The sequence below is a fragment of the Eupeodes corollae genome, chromosome 2 (genome assembly GCF_945859685.1).
Source record: "Eupeodes corollae chromosome 2, idEupCoro1.1, whole genome shotgun sequence".
In the NCBI taxonomy this organism is placed as follows: domain Eukaryota; kingdom Metazoa; phylum Arthropoda; class Insecta; order Diptera; family Syrphidae; genus Eupeodes; species Eupeodes corollae.
The window spans coordinates 141,688,762-141,715,820 of NC_079148.1; the positions used below are offsets into that span (position 1 = coordinate 141,688,762).

A 27,059-nucleotide genomic window follows, 5' to 3' on the forward strand; every position below is an offset into this window, starting at 1 on the left:
GTTGTTAAAAGATATTTGAGTCGAAAATCATTTTTTACGAACTTTTGTTAATTTTTTTTTCGGTTTTCAATTTTTTGTACAAAAACTGTCCAATCGATTTTTTTCAAACTTTAACTGAATGTTGACAACAAGATGTTTTGTAAGATAAAAGTAAATTAAAGCCAATATCTCACAGTTTTGAAAAGATATTTGAGTCGAAAATCAATTTTTACCAACTTTTATACATTTTTTTTTAGGTTTTTATTTTTTGTAAAAAAAACTGTCGATTCGATTTTTCTCAAAATTTTATCAGATGTCTAAAACATTATTCTTCGTTGCACAAAATTGTTTTAGAGATGAAATCATATTTCAGTCGTAAAATTTTGGAGGTAACAATTTTTTTTTTGTTTTATTGATTTATAAAAAAAACCGTTATATTGATTTTTTTCAAAAAATATACCTGTTTGGTATCACGTTACAATATATTATATAAAATTTAATTCAAGTCTCTAGCGTTTTTGGTTCGTAAGATATTTAAGGTTAACCAAAATTTGCACCTTTTTTTCAAACTGCTATGGTAAAAAAACCACCCACGCAATTTTCTTGAGAGCCCTTTCTGCATCTTTCTGCCTTATTATCTGTATAACAAAATTTATTTGAAGTCGATATCTCTTCTGGTTCTTGAGCTATGGACGACGAAAAAAACGTCGAGAACGTACGGATGTATACGGACGTACGGACGTACAAACGTACGTACACACGCACGCACAGACATCTTTCTAAAAATCTTTTATTTCGACTCTAGGCACCTTGAAACGTCGAGAAATTTTAAAATTTTCAATTTGACAAATCGGACCCATTACAATAACTTCCTATTGGAAGTTAATAAAGTAAACCATTTTTTTCACTCGAGTTTTTCAATAAATATTTTATTGTGAAACCAAGAAGATTCCTTTAGTATTGCACAAACACATGTAAATATAAACGGGAAAAAGGATTATCTGAAATTAAATTTAGGGTTAACGAACGGAACTTTTCTAGCCTTTTTCGCCGAAAAATCGTTGATAATATCGTTGAAATCCATTTCACGGAGTAAATCACTCCGATAGACGGTTTTGTTCCATCTTGGCCTATTTTTTATAATTTTGATTTTTGAAAATGAGCGCTTTCCAGTGCAATTTGTTACCATCAAAACCAAATACATTCTCAATGCAATTCCGAGGTTTGGGAATGTAGCTCTGAAATTTTGATTTTCTAGAATTTGGTAGTAAAATAGTTCCGATTGATCTGTTACATAGTATTTTTCCTTTCTGTATGAGTCAATCAAAGACACAAATTGTACCAACTCATTACCAAGGCTAGGCTCTAAATCATCTGGATACAATTTTACCACACCTCTGCTGCAGCGTGCAAATTTTCAGCATCCATCTTCTCGATGTGATTCAGGAATCCAAATCTCGAGCGTACAGCTTCATAGGCATGCAATCTTTCAGTAAAAGAAACGGATAGCTGGTCAAACACTGGAATGAAGGCGGATACTTTTTATTTTTCTTCGGTGGCAGATTTTCGTTTTGTGCTTTCCCGTAATCGAGTGGATTCAACCTCATATTTCTTGTTCTAGTACGGGTGCGTGATTGTACTTTTTCATTAGAAGGGGATATTTTTTTAGCTGCTTCCTCGTATTTATCAAAATCATTTCGTTTGGATTCCATGAACGATTTCAAAGATTCTAGTGTACGTATTGTCGAATTAAGAATCATTTTCGGGTCTTGCAACATCTTGTTTGTAGTGTTAAATTGCTCAAAGATATCGTTCCAAAATGTTGCAAACAAAGCGGTTTCGAAACCACTCATCTTTTGTAGAAGGTGCGTTGCTGCGTTCCTCACGATGTCTGTTTGCTCTTTATTGGAAGAGCAGCTGCCTGTCCCACTAAATTCACAGAATGACCACAACAAGATACGAACGCCACCGATAAACGATTTTTCTCCAAAATAAGAGTTTGCATCTCCTTGTATTTGCCACTCATGTTTGCAGCATTGTCATATGATTGACCGTGGCAGTCCATGATGTCTATTGGATGGTCACCTACAAATTTGAGCAGAGCGTTTCTTTGCCAGTATGACCGCAGTTTGGTAAAAAGGTGAGAAACCTTTCTTTTGGCGTTGGTTCTTCCATATATCGTCATTCCAAAAAACCTAATATAGAAAAATTGTCAATTGTTCCCGTATACATTTTAATCGGAGAAGTTTATTTGAACTTTTTGTACAAATTTTGTTTCCTTAACATTATAAATATTTCGAAAAGTACGCAATTTGAAGTAACTTCTTAAAAATAGAAAAACTATGACTTCTTAAACTTAAACCCGTTGATGAAATTGTCAGAAATTTTTGAAGCTTGCCTTTTGGCTTTTCCTGGTGAGGGGTTTCAATTGAATATTAACTAAAAAGTTTTTTTTCACGTTTTTTTTAAACGTTTTGTCATTAACCATGGAAAATGATATAAGCGAAATACCAGTCATGACTACGGTTGCGGATGTATGCCCTCGATAACTTCACGAGTTCCATCTTTATAATCAAGAATAGATTGTAGAACATTAACATAGACGTTATTTTTAACGTAGCCCAAAGAAAGGAGCTTATAAGGACTAGTTCATTAAATTTCGGTGGTCTATTTTGATCGCTTCTTGGGGAAACAACATACAGTCTCGAACTTTCTAAATAAAATTTAGAACTGAAAACAATATGAGTGCAAATTATTTACCATTTTGGTATTGAATTTTAACAATTTAAATGCGTTTTGAAGATTTTATGCTTCCTCTTTTGTTAATGACGTAGTTTTTACTTATGAAGTGGCAAAATATGACAGCTGCAAAATTTGATAGTTCCTTAAATAGCCGTCCTTTCAAAATGAAACTTTTGAAACCTTATATGTTTCTGACTGAAAGAACAAGGTACCAAAAATGTAAGTTTCTATCATTTCTATGTTTTCAATTTATTCTTAAGATTATGTAACTCTTTATAAAAAACTACTGCAAAATAATACTTATTTTCTTAGTCTAGGAAAAAATAAAAAATATTGTTTTTCTCTCTTTTGTGTCCCAAACCTGATATATCTGATTTTGTACATAATTTTCCTATAAAGGTTTTACCTTTATGTTGTTTAATCTAAGTGTTTAATTTTGAGAATATTGTTATTTTGATTCGATTAAATACTGCATATCATTTTGTCATTAATCCGTCTTTTATAACTTGTTAACTCGGCTTCGAGATTATAGTTGGAAAAATGTACATTCTCATCATTAAGTTGTGATTGAAAATATACAGAAAAGATGGAATCAAAACTCTAGTTCAGGGCTAGCTAATGGTAAATAATTTAATAATAGAAGAAGGAGGTGGGCTTTAAATAAAGAACAACAAAATCATAGAAATAATGGAACTTCAAATTTCTAACTGTTTCCACTAACTTAAGACTATAAATCAGTAAAACTCAAAGTATTTCCACCCTGTTAACAGAGGGTGATGTGCTTAGATAGAATTAAGCTAACAAACAATAGAAAAACATAGAACGACAAAATCATAATTGTCGCAATTATTTATCAAGTTAATTAAATTTATCTTCCAACAGACTTGATGATTTGACCTGTTAACATAAACACTGAGTTCTTATGCCTTATGAAATTCTCCTTAAAACAAACAACAATACAATTTCCGGAAATAAGGACGAGAAAAACAAATAGAAACATAACAAATATTTGAAAACGGAAAACAGAAAAAAGAAAAAATCAGAATGAGTCTGGTCAAAGGATTATTAAGGGTAATTGTTTTGGTTGTATAGATACATAAAAGTCCTTCCAGACTCTGGTTGGATCGTCCTTTGACCAGATGGCAAGTCATTCTCTTTCCTTTCTTCCTTTTGTTTATCTCCAAAACAAAATCGTCTACTTTATTTCTTATCCGAGATAATAATTTTATCTAAAGCAATTCAGCACCAAAACACACATTCAGGTTAAACGGAACTAATGGTTTTGAATTGTTTTTCCTTTTTATTTGTTCTTCCATATAAATAATGTACAAGTTTATTGGATCGAAAAAAAAACTTTCTTTTTGAAGTCATATGGTGTCTGAATGATGACATTTAATGAAATAAATGCCAAAAACCATCGATTACAATATAATGTATATATTCAGTCGCTAAAGCATCATACATATGTATAAAGCTAGAATATACTCACAGTCGTAGCCTATAGCCATATAGAGAATCCTTGTGTGTCCTTCCATAATGTATTTGGTCATTAATTGATTAGTTTGATAGTTGTTGTTGTTGATTTTTGTTGTTGTTTGTTTTTGAAAATAGAACTATTATGTGAAAGTTATATTAGCACCATTTGTGACATAAACACACATGATTGTGTTTATTGGTTTTAGTTATATTCATCAGTGAAGTTATCCTTAGATCCAAGGACATGGAATAATTTTATAATAATGATATCATTGCCTGCGAGACGGAAATTGGTCATTTGGGTATGTAATTTTTGTGTATAATTGAAGAAGATTATTAAGGATCAGATCAAATAGATATTGATTTATGATTTTGTATGCACATCCACGTGACTCTTATGAATATATATCATAAGAGTCAAGAAAGTTCGTTTATATTAATAATTTATTTATTAGAAAACGTGGGCTATTAGTACTATGAATAGGGTCATATACATAGATTTGTAAATGTCAATTTTGCAACATTACAGTTGACGAAGGAAAGGACCTTCAAAACAATCATAATCAATAAACCATAAGTTTGACGAACTTTTGAGTGCGTCTACTAAAGGTTAAAATACGTTTGAGAAAGAGGCCGGTATGCGGGAAACTTTCATAACTTTCCATTGCTGAATCTTAACAATTTGTATAATTGATTGTAATGGAAATCTTAATTCAAAAAAATTTCAAAAAGTTTTAAATAAAATGCTCATTCGACTTAAGGCTTCATTTTTACCATAGTTAGTTCTATAGAAGTCAATATGTATAAAGTCAAAAGAACATAGTTGATGAGTTCCGCCTCGGTAATGTAATTCAAATGTACACAAGATATCAAATAAGGTGCATCCATTTCACCATTATTGAGTTGATGAAAAAATACTTAGTCATTATTAACACGCCTTCGATGGAGAGATTGCATTTGAAGAAGTAGAAATGTTCATAGGGAGACAGATCATAAGGATCATCCCAAGGAAGACTCTTTAGGGCAAAACGAATAAAATTATGTTGAATTGATTCAATGTGTTTTCTTTGAATATCGTAATAAGGAGTCCACACCTGCGAAGCTTATTCAAGATGGGGACGGACATGACAATTGTACAAAGAAACAGTAACATAGTGATCATTGAACTTCTTTGCCCAGCGTTTTATAAAACCAAACATATAACTTGCCTTATTGACAATAAAATTAATGTTTCGTGTAAATTCTAAGTTGGAACAGAAGTGAACACCTAAATCTTTAAATTTGGAGACACGACAGAGCTTTACTGTCATATACAATAATCAAATACGCTACTGATTAGTTTTTTAGTAAAAGTTATCGTCTGACATTTTAAAGGGTTGAGTGAAAGGCTATTTTTCCCACACCGAAATGTGAAACTATCAATGTCCACTTGTAAAAGAATACGATCATGGGTAGACTTTATTATTTTAAAAATCTTCATGTCATCAGCAAAAATGAGAAGTTCACTTGAACGAAGACATGACGATACATCGTTAATAGACAGGATGAACAGAAAAGGGCCAAAATGGCTTCTCTGGGGAACACCAGATTGAGCAACATTAGGTTCAGAATGACAATTTCCCCATAGGATCTGTTTTCAAGGTACATATGGTTTGATTCAATCTAAGAAAAATTGTGGAAAACCAAAAGCTTTAAGTTTAAATAAAATAATTCCGTGGCTAAGTTGGTCAAAAGCTTTAGAAAAGTTGGTGATACACAGTCAACATCATAACCTAGTTCTAAAGCTTTTGAACAAACAAAATATGTTTGAGAATGTGAGGAGATTTGTAACGGTTGATCATTTTTCACAAAACCATGTTGCTGTTTGCAAATGAGATTCTTACTAAAAAATGCTACACTATCACAAACAACTTGTTCAAACAATTTAGGAATGCAAAAAGCTGTGCAATGGACTTGTATAATTGCTTATATCCGACTTGTTAACTTTCTTGAAAATTGGTGTTAGAAATCACTTCTTCCATATACTGGGAAATTTGCCTGTTTTTAGAGAAAGTTTGAATAAGAACGTAAGGGGTTCAGCTAAAGCATAACTACACTTTTTTAGTACTATCCACCATAAGATCATGGAGCGTACTCTGTAGCACAGGTATGTGACTACAGCTAGATTTCTAAGACTAGTGAAGACTCACAGAAATTTGTTGCGAAAGTGTCACAGATATCAACAGTTTTATCTAACGAAAGGTTCTTGTAAGTGAAGTTAACTGGAAAGCCATCTGATTTTTTCTATGGATTTACAAAATTTCAAAATTTTTTAGGATTCTCTTTCAAAGAGGTGCTCATATCAGTAATATTACAAGCATATAAAAAATTAGAAAGAGACTTAAATTGGTTAAAGAGTTCAACATAAAAAGAATAGTTGATTGGAGACATAGTTTTGAGATACGTTTTCCATGCCTTATTTCTTAGTTTAAAATTAATGACAACTGAAAAGTTACTACAAGCATTATTGGTCTAAATTAACTTTAACTTGGGGCTGGTACTTGAGTCTTCTGGATAGAATTGAAAAAAGAGCTCTAAAAATGATTGAAGATCGTTCTCTTACCGAGACATTTGCTTCTCTTGAACACCGCCGCAAGGTCTCATAGAGATTTTTTCTTTAGCCGCACTGCTTTACCTGACTCAATATTTCTCACTCATTACAATGTGTAGCCATTTAAAACCAATGTGCATCGGTTTCTTCTTTCTAATCCTGTCCTCATTTCCTAATTGCTCGCACTGTGTTTAATCACTATAAGGGTATTCATAACCCCTTTAGAGCACGCACAACATAAAAAAAAGGAAAAATAAATTGAAGGTAGAGCTTTTTTATGTGAAAAAAATCAAGAAATTAAACAAATTTAGAATTGGTACAATTTAATTTTTTTTTTGTAAAAATGTTTCAAATTAAATTTTCTTAATAATAATATTTTCAGTTTTTGGCAGAAAAAATGTCAATTGAATATTTGTAGCTTTATCAAATGAAACAATATTTTGTATAGTATGAACAAACATTTTAAATGAACTTTGTTCTTAAGATCTGAGATTCAAAAAATCTGTTTTTTATTTTTTGTAAAATAAATATTAACTTTATATAGGAAGGTATATTAAAAGGTCCGATTAAGTACAGTTAGTTGTAGTTTAAAAACTTTGACGAAGTTTAAAGGCCTTTACAACCTATATCAAAGGGTTTAAAAGATATGCCTGTTTGTGCGTGTTTAGCTTCCCATAGAAAGCTATTGTAAAACTTCCGATTTGTGGAATTGAAAATTTTTAAATTTTTTGACGTTTTAAGGGCCCTATACTTTAAATTAAAGCTTTCTTTGGGAAACTTTTTTAGTCAACCATAACTCTAGAAATGTCAGAGACTTCAAATGAAATCTACAATGAAGGAATGATTCTGATTTAGGATCAATGCTTGACTATTGCAAACAAGCTACTGATTGAAGTAGGAATGATTGCGCCAAATTGATCGATGCACGATGCATTGAACCAAGAATTAAATCGAGAGCTGCAACATTGCAGGAATTGGTTCGAAATAATGTGCCGTTGCTGAATGAACATCAACAAACAAGTATACGAAACATTAATGCAAGCAGTGGACAATAATACTGGTGATCTATTCTTCCTGACGCACCTGGAGAAACAGGGTAAACATTTAGCAGTTCATTGATTTTGGCCACTATGAGATCAAGATGTGACATAGCTTTGGCGTCAGCATCATCTGGCGGTCGCATTCTGCGCTTAAGTTGCCACTCAATTTAAACACAATTCATACTCCAACATGCCATATTTCCCGATCCAGTGCCATAGGAAAATGGTTGATGCAATGCAAGCTCATTGTTTGGGATGAGTAAAATAGCACATAAGAAATCAATTGAAGCACTTAACTTCACACTGAAGGATCTTCGATGAAGTAACAACATCTTTGCCGACTTGATGATATTGTTGACAGGCGATTTCAGGCAGACGTGGCCAGTAATTGATGATTGAGGCAATCATTATTAACGGAAAGTACGCAGGTGAAAATCTATGCATTCCTGGAGTACCAATGATTCCGACTGATCTTCCATTTGACTTCAAACGATTGCAAATTCCGCTTCGCCTTGCGTTCGCAATGACAATTAATAAGTCGAAAGGCCAATCGATTTGTGATAGACAATCATTGTTTTTCACATGGGAAGCTATACGTTGGATGTTCGTGAGTTGGGAAACCACCCGCATTGTTTGTGTTAAGGTCAGACCAAAAAACAAAAAAAAATGTGTTTACCAAAAAGCACTTCAATGAAACGTAAATTTGGGGACAAGTATAACGCTTCGATTCAGTATTTACTTTGGATTCACTTTCATTCTTTGCTTAGAAAAGTTCAACTAAATTACACTTCATTTTTGTAATCAAAAAGAATTCATTACTGTTGTGAAATGAAATACAATTATTCCCTTTCAAATATAAAACAAAACAAACAATTTTTCTTCATCTTTTAATCCCCAAACGAAATGTTAGAAAAAACGAAGCCACTTGATAGCGAAAAGGAGTTTGCCGGGTTTTCCTAGTTTTCTTAGAAAAATCTATTTGAAATGTTTTTACAAAACTAACAAATCTTAAAAACAAAGAAAGATATTCCCTTCAATCTCTTTAATTTTGTACAACATCTTGGTGTCAATATCTTAATATTTTATTACAAATTAAAAAAGATACAATTTACAGTGAAATTGGAGTAAAAAACAATGAGTACTTTCTTAGACGTAAGGTTTTCAATCTAGCAGTACTTTTTTCGAAGGTGATCTCTTTGACAGCTGTCACTTGATTTATGATCAGTTTGGTTTGCTATTTCACGAAAAACAAATTTACTCCTGAACAAGGTTTGCAAATCGTAAAAACGTATTACCAAAATATTGGTACGGTTTGTGTCACGCTAAAAGAACAATTTTTGGGGAAAACTTTTGGCTTCTCGGCTGAAATTTATTTGAGCTAGCAGACGCATCCACTTACCCAAAATCTTTATCTTTATAATCTAGCGAAATACTTGACCATAACATTAAATTATATGCATTTTATTTCTTCTTGAAAGCCACACGTCTAAAAAACACGATTTACTAAAAATCACATAATATTTAGAAACATTTGAAAGCAGTGTTTTTAAAAAGATTGCAAATCTACAAAAATACTTCTATATGGGATTAACTTCTCAAATATATCTCAAAACAGAAAACACTAAAACTTTAAATTTACTACTAAATTTATTTATTACAATAAAAAGCATTTGAACGTTTTAATAGGAATCAATGAGTTATCAGTATGAATCTCACCAATTTGTTAAGTTCTTTCAAAAGTGCTATACAAAAAAATGCTTGTTCTTACCTATTTGAAAGCCCCTTATGCACATTTAACAATTTAAGTATCTCAAACTTACGTACAGAAATCTTTCTATAAACTATGGTTTAACATTCAAGCGATAGTAATGAAATAAAAATACATACGGCATAAGATAAAAATAAATCAGTTTTCAAACATAATTTTTTGCAACATGTAATTTTTCTTATGGTCATAATTTAAAATCAATGACCAACATTTCAAAGTCAAATTATTTAGTAAACAAATCATCCACAAAACTCTCAACCTTTAAAAAAATGGATGGACTTACAATTAAGACAAAACTTTCTCTTTTTCGTCTTTGGACAAAATTTAATATTGTTTGAGGGCTTCTGTATGTTTTCTCTATTTTTTTGAACCAACTTTTGTTAACTTCATACTTAAAAAATTCAAGGTTATCATTTTTAATTTAGTTTTTATTTATTTACGTTTTTCCCAAATTCCCAGTCTACTTTACCTTTGACTTGTTAAAAAAATATGAGAATCTCCAAAAAATTTAATAAATCAATTCAATCAATTTAAAAGTTTTAAATTTTCCTCGTCCTGGTCAAAATAAATTCCTTATAAAAACCAATTAAATAAAAATTCAATTCTTTATCGAAAACTCTTATTGCTTTATATATTTACAAATAACCCACATTTCAACCATATTTCAAAAACGAAACCAAACCAAACTAAACTAAAATGCAAAACAAAATCCTTAATTGCTGAGAATAAAAAAAATGCATAACAAAACATATTCAAGGCAAACAACGAAATTTCAATCCTTCTTGTCTTGAATTTTTCCTCTCTCATTTTATGCACAGAGAAAAAAAATATCCTTACAGTATTTTTAAAGTTTCAATGATTTTTTTTGTCTTCTCGCTAAAAATATAAACAAGTATTGAATAAAAAGAAATGTTTGAATTTACATTCCAAAATACTTGAGAAATACACGAAAAACTTTTCGACTTAGAAGACAGCAAGAGAGGGAGAAAAATAATCCATATACACAGTTATATACATTCCTTTGTGAATAATTCAAAAATCAATAAAACAAATTATCAGGATATCCTTTCCTTCAATTTGAATTTGTATCCTTGAATTAAAAGAGGAATTGAATATCGCAAGTGGAAAGAAATTCCAAATCATTAAACGTGAATTTCCTCTCATCATCATCATCCTCATCCTTGTAATATGTTCCTTTTGAAATAAGATACGCGCGTGAGATACCTATTTAGTTTTTTGGGGTAGTCGTGGTTATGGGGTTGGGGGTGGTTGACGCAACCTAGAGAAACGCAAGGTGGATATCCTTTTGTATTGGTGCAAACAAAAATGTATCTCTTAAAGTTAAAAGTGAAATAAATGCTCTTTTACTTAAGTTATTCACACACACTTGACATTTTGATGAAAGAACACACGTAATTTTTGTGTTGTTTTTGCATTTTGTATTTTCTGTAAAATGAGAACACAAATAAAATGAAGTACCAAAAACATTAAAAATGTTCCACATACGCCCGAGTGTACCAAAAAGGCTCTTTATATAATTGTTTGTGTGTTTTTTCATTTCATTCAGTTTTGTTTTGTTTTTTTTTTATTTTGTTGTATATTTTCACACAATTTAATGTTGTTTTTGTTTCTTTGGTGAAACACAGAACACAGAGAAAAATGAACATGAATATCCTTTTATTTTAAACAGACTGACAAGAGTGCTCGAAGGTATTTACAAATGGGAATGCATGAATAAATTATCTTTTTTTAAAGTGGGTAAAAAGGAAAATGGTGGTGTTTCACATTTCATTTCGGGATGTTGCTGATTGCTTCCGTAGAATGTGATCATGATGCAGATGATGATGATTGTGTGTCTTTTGTTTTTATCTTCTTCAGATTGTAAAATATTTTATAATGGAAAGGAGTATAAGGACACTGGGAGACTCCGGTTTTAATTTGACTTTGCTGTTTTTTTATTCTCAAGTTTTGTTTGTTATTTTGTGTCTTTTGAGAGGTGGGAGGAATTAATGCAAAAGAATCTCAAATTATTAATGTATAGTTGGGTTTCTAGTTTATAGGCTTTTAATTTCATAGAGATTACTGAGAAAAAGCTGAAGATAGTTACATTGCATAGTTTCATTTATGTTAGAAGGGTATTTAAGTTATTGACACAAATTACAAGCTATCATTTTATTTTTAGAAGTAAATTGCAGTGAAATAGTTAACAAGAAACAGAATCAAAACGAGGAGAGCAATTTAATTGTGATTTCTTCAAATCATTGCTTTGGATTTTTTCATTAATAAATTAAAATTCATTACAAACTTTTTGGACTAAGCGTATATGTACTCTGAAATTTATGCATTTTGGGTCAATGAATTAACATTAAAGCATTCTTGTTGGTGTATTGATTTTTAAACAAGAATAAAGAAAACCCATAAAGTTATATCAATCGATTTTAAATGGAAGGAAATATTTCTTGAGAATTTGTCAGTTCCTTCCAAGAAGGACTACCTGATGTTTTGTGTATATAGGGTGTGAATTGGATCCCAGAAAATATCTCAGTAAATTTGATTTAAATGGTTTTGATAATACATATATTATGTACAACACTGACATTTGTTATTTTTTATCATTTGGAATTGGAAATTTATAAATTAGTAAACATTTTAGCTTTTTGAAATTGGATTTCGAAGAAATGGAACTCTTTAGGTGGTGTTACACTTTTTATCCCAACCTTACGTATGGACCAAGGAAAAATAATTTAAAAAAAACATTCTACGGAATAAATATTAATGAAGATATTCTGGATGGATTCAATCCTTGATTTTACACCTTTATTTTTTTTTCTTCGATACTTTGCTTTTGTCAGAAATTGATAAATTCTTAAAGGGTAGTTTTTAAATTAGCCTTCGAAATAAAAAGAGTGGTCCCCCTTCATCACAAATTTTTAAACATTCTCTTTTAGATCACTTAGATTTATAAATATAATAAAGGTAAATATTAAATACAAGAAAAATACAGAAAGCATACATTAAATAATAACACAATGATTAATAATTAATTTTTTAAAAAGTGTCACGCAAACAGTACATGAAAATATCAATTTCATCAATAACACAATTGGTTTCTCTGATGCAATGCATAAGTAAGTTTTTACCAACATTTCTTTTTGAAAAATTCTACCGAAAATGGAAAATAAAAGTTTGTTTGTAAAACAGGACAAATAATGTGGCGAATAATTAAATCATTTATCACTATAATACAATCCTTAAAGAATGATTAACGTAATAAGGATTACAAACGACGCAACAGTATTCAATAGTTGATCTTGCAAATTTTATATAAAGACATTTAAGAGTTCTTATTAAAAAAACCCAACATTTAATGCTTTATTGACTACAAAATTTATTTGATTACTAAGTGTTAACTTCCTATCTACTATGACTTCTTCATACTTCCTATGAATTACTTTGTTTCATATTATATTATTGAAAGTATAATCAAAAACAATCGGTGCAATTTTTCTTGAGGAAGTTAAACTTTGACGTTTATCTACATTTAAAAATTAAGAAGATTTGTATCGCACCATGATGTGAGTTCACACACATCTTCTTGTGATAGGTGGGGTTCAGCTACAGAATAGATAGTGCTGAAAATCTTTACAACATCAGCATATATCAGATACCTGGAGGATTGGAAAATGTTCAGAATATTATTGATAAACAGTTTAAAAAGCAATGGACCAATGTGCTTTCCTTGAGGGACACCTGAGGCTACCTTTATGCATCTCGGAACAAATCCACCTATCTTCACGAAATGGTTTCTACCCAGTATGAATGTAGCCATCTTAAAAATATGGAGTGGAAACCACGCTTAGACGATTTGTGAAATAATATTTCATGGTTAACACTATAGAATGCTTTGGCAAAGTCAGTAAAAATGATGTCAGTCTGAAGACCACTTTTGAAACCTCTGACAGTAGAATCACACAAAATAGTGAGGTTTGTAGCTGTAGATTTCCCACCTAGAAATTCATGTTGAGTATCACATACAATTTGTTTTGTTAGAAAAATGGTTCTATCACATATAATTTTTTCACATATTTTTGGAATAACTGATAACTTAAATATTGGAATTGGAGATATGCAAAATGTTTTCCTGATCAGCTTGTTAAGATTTTGCTGTCTATTTTTACTTTGGATTCAGTTTATGATACAAAATTGGTACAAAAACATTTATTTAACGCACCAAAAGGTGCTTTGTTTTTCTTATTCTTAAGCTTGGAAAGGCTATCATTGAACCATGCTGGATTGGAGTTAGTTTTACTAAACTCTTTCAGAATAAAGCTATCATATGCCTGCTTTAAGTAAGTTTTAAAAGGTACCAAAGCTTGGACCAGATCTTGGCTATCTACTATGAATGAACCTTGGTAATGAACTCAAAAACAAATTCATTCCATGGAAGTAACACCGCTTAAAATCAAAAAAATAATCACTTTCTTTAACAGTTTGAATATAGACTAAGAGCTTATAATCTATGACCAAGCAAATATGATGCTGAGCAATTTGTCTCCATGCCGATATATAAATTCTTATGTTTAAATCGATGTTTGGACCTATTATGGATGCTCTCTGAAAGTCCATTTAATATATTAATATTTTTAAACAATTTTTCTTGTGAAAAAAACAATGCCATGGAGAAAAATAGTTTCTTTTATAATTTTTAAAAAATCAAAAATCACAATATTTCACTATTTCCTCTTAAGTGATAAAGTTGGCAAATATTTGTGTATTAAAATAAGAAATCTGACTTTGTAGGATATGATCTTCAGCCCTATCATGAATTCCGTTCGTAGTGGAAAATCTCATACAATTTGCATTACGAACGGATTTCATGATACAGTTTTTCGGAACTGATACAAATTTCATATAACGATATATTTCAGGATAGGGCTGAACATTTCACACATATAAGCTTTTTTCTTTTGGCTTGCTTTTTTAAGACAGCCAAATGTTTGTCCAAATGTTAGATCATGTGTGAGTTAAGAAAATGTTAACATTTTTTTCTTTAACTGATCAAAAATTTAATTGAGTACAGTTTAAATAAAATTGACATTCAGGAAACTTCCCAAAAATTGGAGTCTAAGCTTTTTTTGTTGAGCTACCACTAAATTGCTTTATACCTCAATTTCTTTTGTCAAGTTAAAAATCGGTCTTATAACAAAAAATTTCAGTTGAAAGTTAAAAACAATAAGTTGGCTGAGTAAAAACTTTTATAAACAGTAGTGGTTTGTCACCAAAACGACGATACAAAATTAATTTGATGACATTAAAATTTGGTTTTGTCAATGTACTTAAAAAAATTGATATTTTTAAAGTCTTGTGTGTTCTGAACTTTACATTGGAAGTTATTAAACCGGTCCAATTTAAAATTAAATTGTTTGACATTTGTCTACAATATGTCTTACGAGATATGTCTGTTTGCCAGAGTACCTCTTTTCGTTAGCTATTTTTTGAGATCGAGTAGAGGCATCGGCTTCAAATAAATGTACAGATAAGAACATCGATAACATCAAAACAAGCAGAAATGATTTCTGAAATATGATCGACTTCAATTTATTTATGTCTTACAATACGACGTATAAGAAAATGTTGTGAATCTTATAAATTTGAATTGATAGTAATTTGTTATAAATACAAAAAAGCTAACAATAAATATACATCAAACTTTTATGTGTCAAAGTTCACACCTTCAATGATTAAAACGTTGACACTTTTACACGAATGACACCCTTTGTCAATGTTGTTCCAAAATGCGTTGACGCGTGTGTGACGGTAAGAAAACTCTGTCAACGCGCTGACATGCAAAACATTTACAATCACATGAGTTGACAAAATAATGTTTATGTGAGTAGAAGTTATTTTTATTTTTTTATTTTTAGGCTGAGAAAAAAATATTTACATCGGTACAATATAAGTATAATTCTTTGGGTTGTTTTTAATTCTATAACTATGAAATAAAAATGTATGGCAGACAAATTCTAAGAAAAGTTAAAGAAGCCCCTTAAATACTTCTAAGAATTTGTCGCATTAAAAACAAATCAAAAAGATGTACTTGAAGAGTAAGGGTTTTTTTTCGAGCTGAACTTCTCTTCCCAAGAGTGGAATTTTTATGAAAATTAGTTTAAATTTGTATTATTAATAAGAACAAATAAACAAAAGAAGTCAAACAGTAAAAGTATTATTGTTTTTGTAGGAAAATATATTTAACTCAAAGGGGACCACAACTTTGTTAAGTGTATAAACTCACAACTCTTAACTTTGATTCCATCTGATCAAACGCTACAAATAATTTACTTTTTAAATATCTCTAAATGAAAAGAAGGGCTCGAAAACTAAGTAATAGTCCATTTAAGGCAAGCATGACTTTAATCTCAGCACTGATTTTGGGGATTTTGGACAAACGGATTAATCGCTGCCTCGATTCTAATCAATAGAATTCATTAATTAGTTATTTTAAATCTTACGGGTGTATATTTGCTGTTCTTTCTGAACTATTTTTAATTAATAGCTACAAAATCAATGGCTAACATACATGAAGAGTTAGATAGAGCTTTGACAGTTGCTAGTCTATCACTGCACTATCAGTCGTTCTTTCAAGGCTTATGGTTATGAAAGAAATTATTATTAAATCATCGAGAAACAAAACAAGCAAAAATAAAACTCATTTATATTCTAAAATTAATTTACAAACCAAACTTTCAATTTATATTCCTCATTGTACGTTGCTATAGAAATTTATCAAAAATATGCGTTGACTTCGTATAAAATTCTGCCCTGTAAAGTTGGGACACAGTCCTTGCAAGTCCTAAAAACAAATCATCGGGGCCCAATAGCATCGACTAACACATTACACAGTTACAAACTAGAGTCAACCAGTTTATTTAAGCAATAAATCTACGAATTTACATTCAACAGATTTCAAATTAATTACATATATTATTATATTCAATTTATAAATACATATTATTACATATTCTATATAAAATTAAAAAATTGAAAAAAAATAAATATTTAAAGTGAATAATCGGCTTTTAAATAAGTTTTTGGACATTGATGTATCTAAATTAGAATAAAACATATTAAATAAATTACAACTTGTGGAAATCGCTTCACGTTGTCTACATAGCGTATGATGGGAATCAATTGATAACAGCGGTCTGGCTCTTAAAAAAATGGAAGGAGCCTACAGATGCAATTAGTTAAAACAAAACTCTAGCAATCAATAGTTGAAGTCAAAATGTCAAGAATAAACATAACACTTTCTTCTCGACTCAAGAGTTTGTATTCCAAGTAATAGGCATTTCGAATTATAAGAATGAAGGAAACCTTCTCTATTTTTTTGTTTGAACATTTTCAATTTTCTTTTTATTAAACTCAGTTGTAGAGCTCCGTACAACACAGTTATATTCAAGAACAGGACGCATAATACTGCAGTTAAAGATTAAATGGTGTTAGGGTCCTTAAATTCCAATGGGTTTCTTTTGACGAATCCAAGTAAGGAATTTGTTTTGAATACAATATAATTAATATGTAAGTTAAATTTCAATTTAAAATAAAAAATAACGCCCAAGTCGTTGAACTTTTCAACTACTTTTAACGGTAAATTATTTAATGAATAGTTTGGAATAATATTTAACAAAGTTCAATTGTAGGTCATACAAGCACACTTGTCAACATTTAACAACAAATCATTTGACTCGCATCAATCGACAAATGAATTTAGATCATTTTGAACCTGAAGACATTCATTTAAATTAGAAATTCGAGAAAAGAACTTTATGTCATCCACATACATAAGGCAATGAGAATTTTAAAGACAATTCGGAAGATCATTAATAAAAAGTAAGAATAATAAAGGACCCATATGACTACCTTCTAGAACACCAGAAGTTACCTTAATCTCTTTTGAGAAAAAGTCTCCGATCTTTACATATAGTTTTCGACCAAGGTAATATGAAGAAAACCATTGAAGTAGTGGTCCATGGAAGCCATACGCTTGAAGTTATTTTAAGAGAATGTGTAAATTAACCCTACTAAAGGCTTTTACAAAGTCTGTATAAATCACATGAACTTGTTTTCGATCGTCCAGAGTATTAATGACAAAATTTGTGAATTCTACTAGATTAGATTTTTTTTGGTAAGGAATTTCAGAAATTATATTCGTTGTTATCATCATTGTAGAATTCTACTAGATTAGAATAAGTAGACCTGTTTTTCCAAAAACCATGTTGATATTTACTTACATGGTGCTTTATGATAGATTTTAATTTATCTTGAACAAAGCTATCTAAAAGCTTTGGAACAACAGGTAGCTTAGTTATTGGTCTATACTTCGTTACTAAGTTTTTTTTTTTTGTTTGGAAAATAGATTCATTGAATAGATGTAATAGCGAAACAGAAAGAGAACTTGCACAATGACGAAAAACAATAGGAACAAATCCTAATATATCTGCAGTTTTCTTAGGTTTAAGATTAAGCATTGCATCTTCAATATCAGTTAAGTCAAATGATATACTAGAACAATCAAAAATAGATGGCAAGGAATTAATATATTGATAATTTATTGTTAAATATGTAGAAGAGTTATAAATACTTTCAAAAAACTGTCCAAAATAATCTACAATCATTTTCGGATCAATAGTTTTATTATTACCAAAAAACGTAGTTGTTGGAAATCCAGTAGAACTTCGTTTAGTATTCATAAATTTCCAAAAAGATGTTGGAGATGGCCTCAGATTACTTAATGAATTTGACTACAATACAGAAATTTTGAAAGAAAAACAAACTCTTTCCTGAAATGAGAAAAAACAAATCATCGGAAGGTTTTTCTTTATATTTTTTAAAAGCTGTATTTTTAGCATTTTTCAAATTTGATATTAGTTTATTATACCAAACCGGATGAGAGCTTACTTTTCTGCTATACAATAATTTAAAACATTGTTAAAAGTTGTCTTAAAAATGTGTGTCAATGTGAGCTTTAATGTGCTAGTCAATGCCTTGACAGCATTTTTCTTTGACCATCACACGACGGCACCCTTGGGACAGAATGTGATGTCATTTGTTCGTCAAAGATTTAAAGTTTACGATTGACCTTTTAAATTAACTATTTAATAGTAGCTTTAGAAATAAGAACATATACTACCTCCAGAATAATTTTACTCAAGGAAAGATGAAGTTTTCAACATGTGGTTAATTTTTTTTTAAATTAAAGTTTTTTTTACAAAAAAAAACTTGGTTTTTCAATCAAATATCAAATATTGGTGATTTCAACCGTTTTAAATTTTGACAGATTTTATTTTATATTTTAATCTTGATAATTTTTTTTAACTTACAACTCAATGAGATTTTGTTCGACCCAAGTGCCCAGTCTTGACAATATATTTCTCCTTAAAAAATTAAGATGTTGATTGAAGCATTTCAGGGACATTTAACTGATACAATTTTAAATAGTTATCTTATCTGCAAAACTCTTTAAATAAAAGCCTTTTAGCTTTAATTATTGAAACTAGAAACGTTCAGACTTTTATGAAATGGAACTTTACCTATAAAAAAGGGAATTTATTTTACTTTATCTAATTTTGTTTCTTAAAATTTAAAAAATAAACTATTTCCCTTTTGAGAAAGTTCTTCTTTTCATTCTTTTCAACTAAGGCTTGATTTCTATAAGAAGATACAAATTTAAAATAAATAAAACTCACTCCAAAACATAATTACATTTCGTTCTTTTTATTTCCTTAAAATATTCTAAATTGAAAAATCAATGCAGAACCATTGTATGAATCATTCTTTAAGTTAATTTAAAAGCAATTGGATGATATATTTCGTTGAATTTTCCATCTGTCTACTTCAACCCTCCTACCCATTGGAGCGTTGGAGATGGCGGCGTTGAAATGTGTTAAAAAATCTTTCAAAACTTCATAAAAAAAAAAGAATAAAATTATTTACCCTCACACTATGTAAAATTTTATTCTGAATTCTAAGATGTGGATTCCCTCAACAAAAATTCCTCATTATTTAGTTTTTTTTATTTTCCTTTCAATTTTCAACACTCAACTTCCTTGTAGTGTAGGTACGTGTTTTCCATGAAAAGGACTCCTATGTCCCATACCAGATTTTGTGCAGAAAAGTGGATAATCAACACGAAGAAAACAAAAAAAAACACCATCATCCTGAAAATGTTCAGAGATGCGACACAACAACGACAACGAGGACGAAAACGAGAACTAAAACTGATGTAGAGAGAGAGAAAAAGAAAACCTTGCAATTTAATCCCCACAATGAACAAAAGAAAAACTTGTTCAACAAAACAATAAAATTAAATTGGCCTTAAGAAAATCTTATATACAAACGAACATATAAACGAACAAGTGGAGTATATAAAGGAAATTCACATCAACTGCAACAAGGGTAGAGGTAAAGTACAGCAAAATGTCACGGCAGAAAAGAATGGAATCATAATTCATATCCTTGACACTTAAAACTCCACTGTCTCAAAACCATCTCTCACTTGAAACAAAGCAAAAAATCAACCTCCAGCTGACTATTCGACTGAATCCTGGATTCACATCATCATCATCAACATCATCCTCAGCCGTGCCGTGTATACAGTCGAGAAAAGAAGAAAATCCACTCAGTGTGTTATCCTTGTGCTTTTCTCCATATATATCTCCAGTGATATCCCCAGGGCGGATATAAGTTAGTTTCGTATTCTCTATTATTTTATAGTCATTGTTTGCTCGCTCTATTCGCTTGCTTCGCATTCAACCTCGCGCAAGGACTCAGACATGACACGACACCAACCGAGTACCAAGAACCCCTCTACTGCAGAAATGACGATGACGATGATGATGAGGATGATGGTGCGATGGTAATGGCATGATAGGCGCATTGCACTTATAATGGATATCTTACCTCTATGCATACACCATACGACAGGAGGACCAGAAGAGAAGATGATTTTAAGGACAATACCGCAGTTATACTCCGCGTCATCCTCCTCTTGAATAATTCAAAATAAAAACTTCATCCATCGGATTTACCTCCCCGTCCCGTCCGTCAACAGAAGAACAAGAACAAAAAAGGACTCGTCGTCTCTGTATACATAAAAGACACACCAAGGACCTACGCGAGACTAATGCGGATTGCGATTGCGGCAACCTCTTCTCCTGTGATGCTGATTGCTCTTCCTCTCGCTGCTGTATAATGACGAGTCCTTGTCTCCGTCTCCGTTAGCATAGCCCAAGCAAGCCCATAAGCGAGGACCAAGAGGATCTCTTATCCCAACAACTCAACAAAAAAAAAAAGGTTCTATTGTACTTACATCAAATTTCTTGTTTCGCTCCACTGTGGTATCCTTTTTTGTGCTGTGTGATGAATCCGCCGGCAACACTTCAAATCCGAACATTAAATTTCCATAACGTTTTGAATATTTGAGGATTGACTAATAACTGTCAACATTGGTAGAAATGTTAGAAAGCTCCTACCACCACAGACCGCACCGTCGTCGGTCCTCGTGTTGTTGTAGTTTAAGGGTTTGAGGTTTTTTTTTAACAAAAGGGCAAATCTATTTTTAAAGCACCAGGCACAAGTATATGTATCTACAAGTACATATATGTATAAAGTAGTAACTTTCAAGGACCTTATAGGTGTCCTTTTAGCTATTTTGTGCTTTTTTAAATTGTAACTTACTGCACTAAGTTTGGTTGAATTTTGTGGTAAGTTAAGTTCACTTCAGGTAGGTACTTATGTATGCCAAGAGACATGGATTAGGTATAGGTAAAGGTTGGTTGTTTGGTTGGTTGGTAGGAGAGAAGCAAAAGAGATGGTGGAAAGAAGAAAAAAAATAAACCTAAGGACGAACGGATATACAAAAGCACAAAATACAAAAAAAAAAACCGAAGTAACCGTGTTAATTATTCACTATGTACATTTCTTTTTAATGCAGTGAAAGTCCACGTAGTAGGTCTGAAGTTAGTATATATACCTAGAGGTATCCTGTCGGACGGACGACGACGCGGACAGGACGATGAGATTACGTGTATATTCTGTTTGTTTATTAAAATTTCATAAACGTCAAGGACTTTCTGATACTCGTGTATGATGTGTATGAAAGAACTAAGTTATAATTTATTCCAATTCCCACAAGTCACATATTTTTGTTGTTATATTTTATTGGTTAGTGAGAGAATGCTAATTGCAGTGAGAGAAAAACAAAATCACCAAATTTTATAGAATTCAAAAAACCGTGTTATATTTTTCACTTTGACCGTAAAGTTTGTAGGGTAGCGTAAGGCTTTGTAATACCACACTTTATCACCACTGTTGAATTTGCTAAAGGATATTTATTTCGTAAAGCCGAGCCGGTTAGAGGTTTGGGTTTTACTACAATTTGTTCGGGAGATTTCTATTACCGTTATGTTTAACCGTTCAATTTCAACTGAAACACAACTGAATGTCACAACAGTTTCAACACGGAAAAGTTAATTGGAAAAGCTTTCTAATGAAATTTCCTTTTCACGAAAGATACAAATATCCCAAATATCCTGCTTCTGATTTCGGAGTAAAAATATCCTTTCTCTTAAATTCCGGATAAAATGTAATTTGTGTCTTTTTCGGATTGGGATTTTTTGAAAGGAAAAGCTTGGTGATGCGTGAAGCTTTTAAGGGAAAAATTCGTAATATTTCAGTGTGATGAGAATCAACAATCTTTTTATTCACGAGTTGGTTTCTTTAAATTCTTACGAAAAAAAAGAAACAAAATAATTTTATGAAGAAAAAAACGTGGGATGTTATAAATTAGACTCAAATGTGCTTTGTATAGGATCCCTTAGGAGGAATAAAAATGAAATGAGTTGAAAGTGACTTCCTTAAACGAATAAAATATAGTCATGTATGAATAAATAAGTACACATATAAGTAACCTTGAAGAATATGCCAATTTGGTGGAGGAATTTATGTTTAAAAAGTAATTTATTTCGAACAGATGAAGAATTATTTCAGTTGATTAATTCTTGTATTAGAAAAGGTCACAGTATTTTTTATCGTCAAAAAATTGACATTTATCAGTTGCGTTACTTACATATATATTTTTTATTATGTATGTTTATGTAGGTTAATTATGCACGTTATTGTTTTTGGTTTAAAAGGTTGAACATTTAATTATGCCCCTAAGAATATGAAGAGGGTTTTAAGTTAGTAACGCTGGCACTTGACACCTGTCAAAATCAGCTGTCATTTGAAGTGTCAAAATATTAGTTGAATGTTTGCGATTTACGATAATGCATCGCTAAACAATCGAACAATGTGTTAAGCGTGTTTAAACTGAAAAAGCTGTTAACTAAACGTATACTTGTTGAATATGATAATCATAATAGAAAGGTAGTACCCGCGGCGTGATGGTTCGTAGGAAGGACTGTCATGCCAAAGGTCTTGGGTTCAATCCTTGCCTCTGCCATCTAAAGTCTTTTTCACGAGTACTGCCTCTTGTGAGGAATTGACGAATCCCGCAATAGTAATTCTTGTCTTGAAAAGTGCTTTCTCAAATAGGTTAGGTTAGGTTAGGTTGGAGTGGCTGCCCAGATGTCATTGACGCACGTAGACCTCAAGGGTCCATTGTGATACCACTAATGAGGTTACTCATGGGAGAGTAATGAACTTAAACAAACCATTTCGTACTTTTAATATCAAGCAAGATATCAAGCCTTTTGACCGTTTTAAGTCAATACTTGGCCATATTTGCTTAGTTGCTAGGCAGGTCGTACTTTGTGACCATCTAGCATTTGTTGTTTCTAGAGCATATTGTTTGAGAAGATATTTGCATGTAGGAAGCGGTGTTCCTATGTTATGTTTTTGTCTAATATGAGGCAGAAGTGTTCCGTTTTTGGCGAGCTCATCGGCTTTGCAATTTCCCGGAATGTCTCTGTGGCCCGGCACCCAAATGAGGTGAATGTTAAACTGTTCCGTCATCTCATTCAGAGATGATCGACAATCGTGGACTGTTTGAGAGTTTGTGGAGACAGACGCGAGAGATTTAAGAGCGGCTTGGCTATCTGAGAAGATTCGTATATCCTTACAAGATATAACGTTTTCTTTTAGCCAGGATAGTACTTCTTTAATCGCCATTACTTCGGCCTGGAATACACTGCATTGATTGATACCAATTCCAACTCCATGATCGGTCTTTGAACCCTCAGTATAGAAGTGTACTGAATCGTCTTCCAGGGGTCTCTCTTCTTCCCAGGAGGATCTTGAAGAGATGGACACATGGAATCTTTTACCGAATACCATTTTTGGGGTGGTATAGTCTAAGCGATCTGGGATAGATCTGAAACAGTCTAGAATAGTAGTATGTCCAGTATTGTCGCTGGTCCATTGAGAGGTGGCTCTAGGCCTTACACATGAGTTGGCAGCCACCTTTTTGGAGAAGATGTCAAGTGGTGTTATGTTTAAAAGCACTTCCTGCTGACCGCTGGACTTTGATGAGCTTATTTAGATTTACCATCTTGTCCAGTGCGGTCCACCATACGATAGCTCCATAAATGAGTATCGGTCTGATTACCAAAGTGTATAGCCAGTGGGTTATTTTTGGGAAGAAGGCCCATTTTGACCCTATGGCCTTTTTACAAGTAAAAAGCGCTACAGTAGCCTTTTTTACTCTTTCATTAATATTTGAATTCCAATTTAGTTTTTTATCTTAAATGAGGCCCAAATATTTAGCTTGGTCGGAAAAGCCTAATGATATTCCTCTAATCTTGGGTGGGCTAATCTGAGGAATTTTATATCTTCTCGAAAAGAGTATTAATTCTGTTTTGTGTGGGTTGACGTCCAAACCACATTGCTTAGCCCATTTAGTTAGCCTGTTTAGGGCATTTTGTAGGAGTTCCGAGAGAACTTCGGGGTGCTTCCCAGATACGGATATCGCAACGTCGCTCGTCAGCGTAGGCAATCACCTTGAAACCCTCTGCTTCCAATGATGTAAGTAGGTCGTTTACTACCATGTTCCATAAAAGAGGCGAAAGGACTCCACCTTGGGGAGTGCCTCGATTCACCGATCTGGTGGCAGTAAAACTTCTCATGTTATAAATTATTGTCCTGCTTTTGAGCATGAGACTTATAAGATCTATGAGTGATTTCTCTAATTTCAGCTTATCCATTGCTGTTGTGATCGCCTGGTAATTGACGTTGTTGAAAGCTCCTTCAATATCTAGGAACGCTACCAGGTTATATTCTTTGTATTCGAGGGAATGTTCAATAGTACGTACCAGCGAGTGAAGTGCTGATTCTACTGATTTTCTCTTAGAGTAAGCATGTTGAGCTGTACAAATTAGACATGGTTTTAAATTATGTCTGATGTAAATTTCAATCAATCTTTCCAAGGTTTTAAGAAGGAAGGATGATAAGCTGATTGGTTGTAGATCTTTAGGGTTGACGTGTGAGGGTTTCTCTGCTTTAGGAATGAAGACTACTTTTGCCATTCTCCAGGCTTTGGGAATATATCTCAACCTTAAACAGCTTGTCAGAATGATTTCCAATGGTGAAATGATCATGTCTGAGCATTTTTGTAGTTCGGCCGGAATGATTCCGTCTGGTCTTGGAGATTTATATGGATCAAAGCTGTCTATAGCCCGTTACAGTTTTTCCCGCGTTATTAAATCAACTAAATCGCTTGTAGAAGCTAGAGACTCTGATGTTAAGTCGTTGATTATGTTAGAGCTACCTGGAAAGTGGGTGTCTAATAACAGATTAAGAGATTCTTCATCTGTGAGAGTCCACGTGCCTGCTTCTGTCTTTAAAGCACTGGGTATTGTTGGACTTTTTGAGAGTATTTTCTGAGTTTTGAGGCTTCTGAAGTATTTTCTATTTTACCACAAAAGTTTCTCCAAGAAGACCTCTTACTCTTCCTTAATTCTTTTTTATATTGCTTTAGAGCTTGTTTGTATAAGTCCCAGTCAGAAGGAGATCTAGCGTACTTAGATCTGTTAAAGAGTTTGCGACAGCTCTTTCTGAATGGTTCTAGTTCTTTACGCCACCAATGAGGTTTCTTTTTACCCTTTAAAATGGTTACAGGGCATGAAGATCTCATTGATTCATTTAAGGCTTGGGTGAGATGATTTACAGAATGGTACCGTAGGAGCTTTTAAGAAGGTTTTGATCAAGCAGTTGTGCTAGTACCTCCCTAAGCGATCTGGGATAGATCTGAAACAGTCTAGAATAGTAGTATGTCCAGTATTGTCGCTGGTCCATTGAGAGGTGGCTCTAGGCCTTACACATGAGTTGGCAGCCACCTTTTTGGAGAAGATGTCAAGTGGTGTTATGTTTAAAAGCACTTCCTGCTGACCGCTGGACTTTGATGAGCTTATTTAGATTTACCATCTTGTCCAGTGCGGTCCACCATACGATAGCTCCATAAATGAGTATCGGTCTGATTACCAAAGTGTATAGCCAGTGGGTTATTTTTGGGAAGAAGGCCCATTTTGACCCTATGGCCTTTTTACAAGTAAAAAGCGCTACAGTAGCCTTTTTTACTCTTTCATTAATATTTGAATTCCAATTTAGTTTTTTATCTTAAATGAGGCCCAAATATTTAGCTTGGTCGGAAAAGCCTAATGATATTCCTCTAATCTTGGGTGGGCTAATCTGAGGAATTTTATATCTTCTCGAAAAGAGTATTAATTCTGTTTTGTGTGGGTTGACGTCCAAACCACATTGCTTAGCCCATTTAGTTAGCCTGTTTAGGGCATTTTGTAGGAGTTCCGAGAGAACTTCGGGGTGCTTCCCAGATACGGATATCGCAACGTCGCTCGTCAGCGTAGGCAATCACCTTGAAACCCTCTGCTTCCAATGATGTAAGTAGGTCGTTTACTACCATGTTCCATAAAAGAGGCGAAAGGACTCCACCTTGGGGAGTGCCTCGATTCACCGATCTGGTGGCAGTAAAACTTCTCATGTTATAAATTATTGTCCTGCTTTTGAGCATGAGACTTATAAGATCTATGAGTGATTTCTCTAATTTCAGCTTATCCATTGCTGTTGTGATCGCCTGGTAATTGACGTTGTTGAAAGCTCCTTCAATATCTAGGAACGCTACCAGGTTATATTCTTTGTATTCGAGGGAATGTTCAATAGTACGTACCAGCGAGTGAAGTGCTGATTCTACTGATTTTCTCTTAGAGTAAGCATGTTGAGCTGTACAAATTAGACATGGTTTTAAATTATGTCTGATGTAAATTTCAATCAATCTTTCCAAGGTTTTAAGAAGGAAGGATGATAAGCTGATTGGTTGTAGATCTTTAGGGTTGACGTGTGAGGGTTTCTCTGCTTTAGGAATGAAGACTACTTTTGCCATTCTCCAGGCTTTGGGAATATATCTCAACCTTAAACAGCTTGTCAGAATGATTTCCAATGGTGAAATGATCATGTC

The 27,059-nt window shown here is 32.4% G+C and overlaps 1 protein-coding gene across 2 annotated transcripts in view; it reads right to left on the reverse strand.

Annotated features, from left to right (window-relative positions):
* Positions 1 to 22,057, reverse strand: part of LOC129944615 (CCN family member 4) — a 178,409-nt gene extending 156,352 nt beyond the window's left edge. For both annotated transcript variants that reach the window (XM_056054162.1, XM_056054161.1), the window contains exon 1: positions 20,961 to 22,057. In XM_056054162.1, coding sequence (XP_055910137.1) covers positions 20,961 to 21,044 — 84 coding nt within the window. In that variant the 5' untranslated portion in view covers positions 21,045 to 22,057. The remainder of the gene's footprint in view (positions 1 to 20,960) is intronic.
* Positions 22,058 to 27,059: the final 5,002 nt, after the last annotated feature.